We start from the raw sequence: 10,490 nt of genomic DNA on the forward strand, positions 1-10,490 counted from the left end.
TATATATATATATATATATATATATATATATATATATATATAGTGTGTGTGTGTATCAAGTTTGTTTTTTAACTTTTTAATTGTGTGTTTATCACAATAACATGGTTCTTACTTCACAACACAAGTGTGAAAATGACTATTATTGATCTAAGCCAATAGGATGCAGATAATTTAAACGCTTAAAAGTGTAACATACATAATTGCCTGTTGAATAAAAGAACACATTTAAGTCTAAATAAAATATTTGTAATAGCAAGAATTTAATATTGAAAAAGTAAACTACCAACTTTAGACTCTAGAGGGAGAGCAGTCACATCATGATGAAACATGAAATAAAGCACTACACGGGTTGCCATCTATATATGAGAGCCATCTAAATAGAAGAGCTGTATATTAAACCATACACTCACTACTAGGAATCTACTTATTTTGCTTATTTTATTCAGATTTGATCTTTTTGTTTTCCTCTTTATATACACCTAGTATAAGAGACATATTTACAAAGTAGTTAATGACCTTCAGAAAAACATTCTGAACAGATAAACTTCAAGTTTTAAAATACAGTAGTCGACTTTTTATTTACTTATTTATACATGTATGCCCCAATGGATAAATTAATTTTTCTTATGCTCGTTGAAGGACACTAACAATTTCTTCTTGGTTTGTATTGCCACATGCAGGATAGTATGTAATGGAGTAACCTCCATTTTTTAACACATCCCTATGCACATTCAGTTCCTGTCAGGGCAGAATTAGCCACAACAGCATTGTTTATCAGGGCAGCCTGTGAGATGCTTCTTGGCAGGAATTCACATGACTATCCAGACTTTCTCACTCAGTCACTACATTTCTTTATGGGCTGCTTATTTGCTTAATTGCCTCTTATCTACTTTTATTTTCAGTACAGAGTGGTGGCTAGCAAAGGCAAGAGATTAGTCCCCAGGGTAGTTCTTTGTAATACCTGCAACCTCCTATCTATGCCCCCGTCTTTCTATCAGTCTTCTGGGTCCTGGAGTGCCCTCTTTTCCTTGGGGGAGTCAGTCTTTTATATAACTGTGGATGGGTTTTCTACCTGCATTAAACAAACTATCCCGCTCTCCTTCCAAAATGCAACCAACAGCCCTCTCCCTGTCTGAAGGGTTGCACGACGAGGATAAGCTCCTGAAGAATCTGATAACCTTAAACCAGCAGTCCTTGGACCTGCTCAGTCCAGCAGTGATTATTTGTCCTCTTCTGTACTTTTACAAGAATGATGGCCATTTTGGATACAAGACCTTGCAATCTGATGTTTAATCTGACTGTTGGGGCTTTGCTTGTTTCTATGCTTTATCTTTTGTGGATGCTTATTTTTGGCATCCTTTGTGTTCAAAATATAGGATCTTTACTGTGTCCTTCAATGGATGGATGGGACAACTTGATTTTTGTACTAACTGTAAAATCCTTGTCTCTGCATCCATCCAAGCAGCCAGCACATGCCCTTTTTAGGTTTTGTTTGCCATTGTTGTTGTTTTAATGTAGTCTCATTCACTGTTTCAATGTAGTTTCATTCACTGCTTGTTGTTAACTGTGGCTATGTTAGGGAATGGGGTCTTCGTCCATGGATCCTCAAGCACGGATCCATGAAGGACATTGGATGGTTGCTGTACACGTCGGATTCTGGTACAAGACGAGCCCTGAGGCTCGTATCGGATGAGAATCATCTGACGTGTACGTAGCCTTACTGTCTAAAATCTGTCGGCATTGTCAAGTCTGACCGCAATATTGAAACTCATGTTTATAATACTTCTACGGAATAAGGAAAAAGAAAATGTGTAACACATCAAAACTGCATACTTTTAATAATATTTTGCAGCTGTCATTACACCAAATGCAAATTAAGTGGTTATGGTTGGTCATATACTATTAAATGATCTTTTGTGCAAATAGGCCATCTATGTTTATATAACAAACTACTGGTAGTCCTCATTTACTGACTTACCTGCACATATGACTGGCTCTTCTCATGAGTACACTGTACAAGAACTGTACAATGTACAGCTGAGCAGCATCTCCTCTAGTCATTGGGCTCCAACTTAATACCTCCTTTGTTATCCTCTGCAATCCGGATCTGCAGACTATCCATGCAGCGCCTGTCAGTGACAAGTTTACTCTTGCAGCACTGCAGACCAGGTCTTTACTGTGCTCCTCGCATAGCTACCAATTTACTCAACGACCACGTTGCTTGAACAGAACCTGGTAGTTAAGTGGGGAACATCTGTATTGTCTCACCTTGAGACACCTACTTGTGGGACCTGAGTATAAACCTAGATTTTTTTTCCCTAATGGTATTTTAAGTTAAAAAAAACTTGGTTTAAAATAAAAATACACACTTTTGTGTGTGTGTGTGTGTGTGTGTGTGTATATGTATCTTTGTGAGAAAATATGCAGATGTGATACTGAAAATGATAATGCAAACACTACGGCCCTACTAAAAACACATAGATAGGAATACACACAATACAAGTGAAGTACGCTCTATTTTTAGTATTTGCCTGTAGTATCTTGCAACTATAAAAGGAACATGTGTTGGTGTGAATATGCAAGTAAACTAAAAAGTAATTTGAGAAAGTTGGTATCTGTGATTTACGTTTACAAAAGTTTTAGTATAACTGCAGCCAAAATGTGAGGCATGGATTGGATCCTCTGTACAGTATTTTATCAATTTAGACAAAAAAGAGTAAGTCCTGTTTGACAAAATTATTATACTGACACAGTACAACATTGCACTGTAAATATTCTTAAAGTATACATTTTTAAAAGAACAATTTCTGTAGCACAATATTGTAATAGGCTAAAACCATATACAATCTGATCGTTGCAAAACTGCATTACTCCAAGAGCAACATTTTCCATAGGCTTTAGGTGCTCAATGTCTTAAATGATTAAGAAAACATTTAAATACTAGCAGGGAAGAAAATTACATCTTATTAGACTCTTAAATAAGTTGCATGTTGCATCATATAGCTAATTATCAGATAAAATGCTCGGGTGATACATTGAAAATGATTGCAAAAATGATTCAAAATGTTGCAGTGCATATGGTAATTCAATTGTAGCTTCATTTTGGGAACTTGCTTCAAGCAAAGAACATTTTCAGCAAGTACAGAAAATACCTGTAGTTATTCTAGAACTGCAGTGTCCTTGTCACTTCCTGCGAGTTGCATAGACAGCATAAATGATCTCTTTTGTAAACTACTTGTCCTATCAATCCAGTATGTAATGGAGATGAATAAAGGCAGGCATACTTGAAGTCTAGTCTGAGTAACCGCCTGACTTAATTCCATAGATACCATGGGGAAGTGAGCATAAATACAAAAGGGCAAGAAGTATGTTATTTGCTGAATTGCCAGATGCTACCAGGTGAAATGAAAGGAAAAGAAAATGAATGCACCCGCCTCATTAAGGGACTTCTGACCTGCAGTATTCAGTCAATTTTAGTTTTAACAGTGCCTTTGGTTAAAATTGATATACTTTTAACAAATGACACATAAAAATTATATGGTGTTCTCAAAATCTAAATTAGTCTTTCTTTTTCTCTCTTAAAAACCCTTAAAATAATTTGCATTGGTAGCCAGTAGAAAGAATAGTCCATTAGTAATCAGAATCCTAAGTGTACAGACATCTAAATAGGTATTTGGTTTCATGCACCTGGGTTTATCAAGGGGATTTGGCCCAGCACCTATAAAGGCACCATCTATTGTTATGTTAGGCTATCAGTCTTAAAGGTAAAATGAGCTGTAATTGGATTTGTCGGTGTAAGAACGATCTAAAGCACCCCCAAAAGTCCACAAGAGAATGAGTCAAAAAAAAAAAAAAAAAGTAATGGAGTGGAGTAATGGACTCCAGGGGAAAAAGAATGGGTTTTGAACTGGCTCAACCAGAATTCTGATTTAAATCCTATCAAAACATACTGTTCATGGAAGGAACCACAAAAACATGAACTAAAACAATACAACTGAAGTAATTTTGCACTTAGAAAAAGTTATCACAAATTTCACAAACTCAATGTCAGAGACACCAACTTTTGAGGATAACAGTGCTGGAAAATTTCCCCAAACACTTCCTATTCAGTGTAATTGGGCAGTAGTTGCAAGGAAATCTCTTCATCAGGGGTACACTTGGCTGTAAACACCCAACACATAGTTTAATAGACCTTCACCATCTAAAACAAAGAATAATTTCCAGACACACAATGAAAATAAATCGGTCTCTGTTACCCTATTTCTTCTCTTTTTTCCTTTTCCACACTTTGAAACAAAATCGTATATTATGCAATAAAAGGAGCTTGTAATATGCATTGCTGTGAACAGTTATGGATGGAAAAAACATTTTATCCTAACTGGGGTTTGGATGTTGATTACTGAACATAAATTTGTTTTTGTATGTTTCATGTGAACTAATGTGTACTTAGCATTTTGCATAACCATTTCTGCTGGTTTAGATGATTTATAGTTCACATTTAAAAAACAAACATTATCATTTATTTTGCATATTTAAGATAGAAAAATCACTGACCTTCTAAAAGTGGATCTTCATGCAGCTTTTCAGTTTTTCCTTCAGACAAGCTCACAATCATGTGAAAATCATACTGCACTTTGTGGCATCTGCTTCCTTCTTCATACGGCTAAAATATGCTGCGTAAGGTGCATCTCTGCAAAGAGTGATTTTGAAATGTCCAATTTGTTATGTAATGAATCTAGGAGTGTTGATTTACATTCAGTAGTTTACTTATAGTCATGAGCATGAGTTTCCTCTAACCTTATGCAAAAGTAACCCATGTTCATTATATAGATGCTGTCCATCTCTATCTGAGGAATAAGGAGGAGACACTTCCTGCCTTGTATTTGTAATATACTTCTAGCAGGTGAAGCTTAGTAACTGAAGTAAAAACTAAGTAACCGAAGTAGTAACCAAGTAAAATAGTCTTTTGTTTAGTAGCTTTATGACGTTATAGCAGACCAGCTTCCAGGTTTATCTGGAGGTTTTTCTGAAACTTTTTGCATATTTATACTTTTTTGCTACATAACCATGTCTAGCTACTAGCTTTGATTTCCTAAAACTTATTTATTTCCTACCTTTTATTATCTGCACAAATTGTTGTATAGCAATTGGATATACAGGAAAAAAAAGATGTCTTTTGGTGTTTTTTTTTAACACTTCTGTTGCCAGATCACATTTTCTCTTTTATTACCCACTCTGCCCTTCTGGTTGTTGGCTTAAAGAGCTATTAACCACCCGGGCGGTTAGCCCGATCTTGGTTCAAGGTAAGTAAACTTGCTACAATCCTTTACCCCGAACCAAGGTCGGGGTAGCTAAAGGTATAATCAAGCGTTATATTGCAATCCGATTGTCATACAACAAGGTATGACAATCGGATAACAACTGAAAAAAAATACTTACCTTGTCCCCGCAGCTCCTCCGGAGACGTCTTCTCTCTTCTTTCTTAATCCGGCGCGTGCAGTGACGATCTCCGGGGTTTCCCGGTGATGTCGCGGCATGCGTCGGTGCGGGAGGCGGGGCGGGAAATTCAAATAACTTTACATTGAACTCAATACAAAAAAGCTGTATTGAGTCCAATACAAAAAAAATCTCTATATAATATATATATAATTGTATTATATAAATATTATATAAGCTACTGTACATTACACTATTTTTTTTAAAGATTTTTTTTTTATGTTTTATTAAAAAAAATGTATTAAATTTATAAAATTTTGGACATATTTCGGTGAGTTATGCGATATTTCGATGAATTATAAGTAATTATTGAGTAATTTCGGTGAATTATAGCCTACAATCTAAAATAAATTTCCATGCAAAAAATTTAACACTTTTTGCATGGGAGTTCGGAAAGAATTAGAACACCCGGCGTTCGCGTACGCGTCCCTCGGCGATCCCTGATGATGTCAGTGCATGCGCCCGTCGACGGGGGTCGCAGCGGGAAATTCAAATATTTAATTTTGTATTGGATTCAATACAAAGTCCTGTATCCAATCCAATACAAAATAATACAAAATATATTTATGTTGTCTATAGGTATGTGACGTTGGACTGTTTTAAAATTTACCACACTAGGGAGGTGTTTTAGAAAAATATATTACTATACAGTATACCGAATTATTGCATTTTCAGTATTTTTTATTTATGTATTCTTGTTTAAGCTGATTTTTGTGCTTTTTATTTAATTTTAATAAAGGTAAATTTATTTATTTTTTTTACATGATTGTGTGTTTCAAACTTTTTTTATATTCATGATATCTACTAGATAGACCCTTGTTCGGACATATTTCTGTAACTTACAGGTCTACAATTTAAAAAAAAAAAAATAATGAAAAACAGTGTATTTCCTATTTTTCAAATGCTTTGAGTGTCATAGCTATGGTATTGATATTGAGCAGGGTATGTATAGGTTAAAGAACCTGCAAAACGCAGAACTGTAAAAAAAAGTTATTGATGATATGGTGCATAAGTAATTCCATGGTGTCCTTTTTGTTTTGTTTTTTGCATAGCCACATTGTGTACTTCTTGCTTCAAAAGAAAACTCTGCCCCAGTCAAGCTCGGAGGATTTGGTGTTGCAATACAGCTGGGGGAGTCTGGCCTTGTAGCTGGAGGTAAGAACAATTTACAGTTAATGTAGTTAGTAAAGATTTGATGCTCTAATTATTATGTATTTTTTGTGAGTGAAGAAAGCAACCTTTGCATGTAACTGGATACATTGTGTATTATTCAGTTAGGCCCTGTACACACATCAGATGATTCTCATCCATTATCCTTTCAGTGCTAGTATCGGACAAGTATATGATATGTGTACAGCGGCCATCTGACATTGTTCTGGCGGATAAATGAACACCAAATGACCATAATGCAAGTAAGCGGGAAAGCGCACAGTCGGGTGCCGCACGCTCATTCTCCCTCTTCCCCTTTCCCTAGAGCAGAACAGCGATGTATGTACAGCCGTCCTTCAGTCTTTTGTCATTGGAAAGGATTGTGAAAGATCCTTCCCAACGACAAAAGTCTAACACATCCTTAGGTTTTATTGCTGTGTGTGATTAGGGCGGAGAGATTTCATCTCACATTCTGTACCCCATGTTAACAGGTAAAAATGATGCATGTGCACCATTTTTATTTCCATTGCAACACAGAAATATTACATCACTGTTTTATACTTACTGCAAATACCTATACTTATACTGCAAAAAACTGAGGTGAATGTGTCCTAAGCATCCTGGCATATTTTAAAAGCAAAGGAGCACCTGCCGCTCTTGTTCATACTGAAAGTAGGTTGTGAAAAACCAAAATTGTAATCCTCTAAAGTCAGTTTATATTGAATATGAAGTATAATGAATGCTTTACACATTTACAGTGCATTTTGCTAAAGTGGTCAACAGGTAGCATTCCACTATTAAAACAGAGAATACCATGGGTAATAATAAAGAACAGTGGTTTACCCCAACCCCCCCCCCCCGTTTCCTTTTTTCAGACTACCTGTCAGACAGATTTTCTGCTTATCGCAACTTTTAAAAGTATTGATAGGCCGCTGAAATGTAAAGTCCCGTACAAAAGTTCAGATCCGTATTAGTGTAGCTGGAAACAATCTTTTATGATAGTTTCTATTAATGGATACCAAGCAAGCTCTGTACATCCAGTGAGTTCTATGGGGAGGATGAGTGAGGGGCATGTCAAAGTGATGGAGGAAGGCACAGTGACTGTCCTGATTTGGTCATTCACCAATCCACTAGAGCAGATTTACACAGCTGTACATGTGCCAAATATTCAATCAAGATGAGCAGGACTAGTCATCTCAATGATTATGGTATAACTATTCTCCAATTTTGGAAACCTAATCACCAGACAAACCTTTTCCCAGCTATATTTATTGCATGGATAAAATGGCAAATGGGTTTCCCAAAAAAAAGGAACAAACAAGATATAAAAATATTCCCTAGTATTTCCGTCATTTCATAGCTCATTCATAAAATGTAGGGCAAGGTGTATAGCAATTAGCACAGTATTGCCATGTTTCCTATAAACATCATTTTTAACTTCCTAGTCAGTGTTTCTCAACTAGGGTTCCCCCAGAGGTTGCTAGGGGTTCCTTGAGCAGTTTGTACTTCCCAGGACAGTATATCTGACACCTGTTATCTTTTTAGCTATCTGTAAGGGTGACATTCTTCCCACTGGGCAGCACTGTAGGAGGCATTCTTCCCAATGGACACCAAGCTAATATGCTGTGAGCTGTGGATATAGTAATTATAGTAGGGGTTCCTTGAAGAACGTTTAGGTATTTAAAACAGCCCTATTATATTTTGAAGGCTCCCCCTCCTAGAAAGGTTGAGAAGCACTGCTTTGAGTATTAGTAAGGTTTATGGGTTTGTACACCCTTATAGCCCTTTTATAAGGATCCCACTCACACTGTAACTTCTAGCTCTCTCTTTTACGTGCTCAATATTACTTAATAAATAACAAATAATCCTGCAAAGTTGGGAGGAAAACTTGAGCAAGGTAGGCTAAAGCTCAGTCAGTGCTAGAAGCAGAGGGAGATTGCTGTATTTTTTTTAAAGATCTCTAAGAATCCAGGGGTTACCTGCACCCACAAGTCTTTTACCCATAGCTTATATATCACTTTTGGATGCACTAGCCTTTTAATGTTTACAGAGAAATTAAAGTTTCCAGTATTTTTTTTTACCACCAGTGATTGTGTGGTATTCGGTAAACTATTTTATGTGTCAAATAACACTGTCATCTCATATTTGGGAATATGAAATCAATATACCTAATTTTGAGATGCAGAATGTATTGTTAGTCTTTAGATTTTTTTTTCAAATAACAATTCACTTGGTTACTTGACTAGTTAATGGAACTGGAAAAGAATATGTTGGTAAACCAAAATTTCATCAGAAAATTAAACATTGCTAGGACGAGGTTAAACTTTTTGGCGGAAAATGCTTTGCATGCCTTCTCTGCCAAAAATCATTTCCTCTTTCTTCTATCAATGTTTCATGTAATTTGCACTGCCTTTGCATACTTGTACATTATGTCAAAAGCCTGTCATGCCCAGCCTTTGGTTAGGTTCTCTTTGAAACAGAAACTGTCATGAATGGTTCTTAAATGCACACCCAAAAAAAGCCTAGACGTGAGTAGCATGGTGGCTTAGAGGTTAGCATTCTGGCCTTTGCAGTGCTAGGTCCCAGGTTCGAATCTCGGCCAGGACACTATCTGCATGAAGTTTGCAGGTTTCCCTGTGTTTGCCTGGGTTTCTTCCCACATTCCAAAAACATGCAGCTAGGTTAATTGGCTTCCCCCAAATTGACCTTAGACTGTGATAATGACATATGACTGAGGTAGGGACATCCCATAGACCCCTTTTGAGGGACAGCTAGTGACATGTCTATGGACTTTGTAAGCGCTGCGTAATATGTCAGCGTTATATAATTACTGTGTAATAATAGTGAATAGTCCTGATACTTTCCTCACATGTATATAATACTCCTTTTTTTACTGAATTATATGTACTAAAATAAGTCATGGTCAGGCATCTCTTTAAAACACCCCTGACATTACTGAGATTGACATTAGGTCCTAAAGACCCAGGAAATACCGGCATACTATCCAAGATCTTATCCGAGGGCTGGTAATGAAAACCTACAAAATAGGTCAGCTGTAAGGTTCCCTTTAGGAATTAGACCTCTGTCGTCTAACGACTGCTTTTTAAAAGTGAACTGAATTCATGAATTAAAATGTAACTAGCATTGTTTGGGTTTTATTTATTAACTGGTACAGCATGCTAATCAATTTGTCACTGTAACACTTCCAGGTATTACCAAAGTTCACCGTACTCCTCCTGACAATATCTTCTAATTCAATTGCAACTCAGATTTTTAAATGATGGGTCAGTCTTGAGCCTGTGGTTTCTCTCACAGATCAACTCCAGCTTAGCTCTCACCTTCTGGTTAGATACAGAGCTACAATGTTTCAGTTGAATTGCTCCTGAAGGGTTTTTCCTATCTGTAGCAAACCCATCACATCATTTCAGCCTAAGCAAAGTCACTGATTAAAAGTTGAAACCTGAAGAAAAGTTTACTGTTGATTTATATTGCAGTATTCCAGAAATGTATTAATGCAGACACCAAATTGTTTACTTCAAGCTCCAGGAATATGACTGTTTCTAGGCTGAGGAAACAATCAAGAAGAATGACACCAGTCTGTTGCAGCTTGCAGGAGAGAAATTCTCAATCTCTCCCTTAACTATGGTGTGACATCGTGCACATATCACCAAAAAGTTATAACCTAAAAGGTTACTTGTTGGAAAATTGACGTTGATCCTGATCGATACGTGGATAAAGATGATACCTATCAGTGTTCTCCCCAGAAATTTTTTTCAGCCGGGTGGTAGGAAGCTGTAGCCGGGTGGTAAAAAAGGGGGTGTGGCAAAACACGGCAAATTTAGTGC

General features: G+C 36.6%; 3 protein-coding genes across 13 annotated transcripts in view; 2 read left to right on the top strand and 1 right to left on the bottom strand.

The window, feature by feature from the left end:
* GPR34 (G protein-coupled receptor 34) overlaps window positions 1-4,814 on the bottom strand; it is a 7,653-nt gene extending 2,839 nt beyond the window's left edge. The window contains exon 1 of the mRNA XM_072426898.1: window positions 4,555-4,814. The gene's annotated coding sequence lies outside the window, so the exon portion shown is untranslated. The remainder of the gene's footprint in view (window positions 1-4,554) is intronic.
* The window catches only part of LOC140341373 (large ribosomal subunit protein uL2), a 331,097-nt gene that overhangs the window by 141,449 nt on the left and 179,158 nt on the right, over window positions 1-10,490 (top strand). The gene's annotated exons all lie outside the window — the stretch shown is intronic.
* Window positions 1-10,490, top strand: part of CASK (calcium/calmodulin dependent serine protein kinase) — a 152,623-nt gene that overhangs the window by 62,081 nt on the left and 80,052 nt on the right. For all 10 annotated transcript variants that reach the window (XM_072426992.1, XM_072427017.1, XM_072427030.1 and 7 more), the window contains exon 6: window positions 6,549-6,651. In XM_072426992.1, coding sequence (XP_072283093.1) covers window positions 6,549-6,651 — 103 coding nt within the window. The remainder of the gene's footprint in view (window positions 1-6,548; window positions 6,652-10,490) is intronic.

This window comes from Pyxicephalus adspersus, chromosome 1 (genome assembly GCF_032062135.1).
Source record: "Pyxicephalus adspersus chromosome 1, UCB_Pads_2.0, whole genome shotgun sequence".
NCBI classification, from domain to species: domain Eukaryota; kingdom Metazoa; phylum Chordata; class Amphibia; order Anura; family Pyxicephalidae; genus Pyxicephalus; species Pyxicephalus adspersus.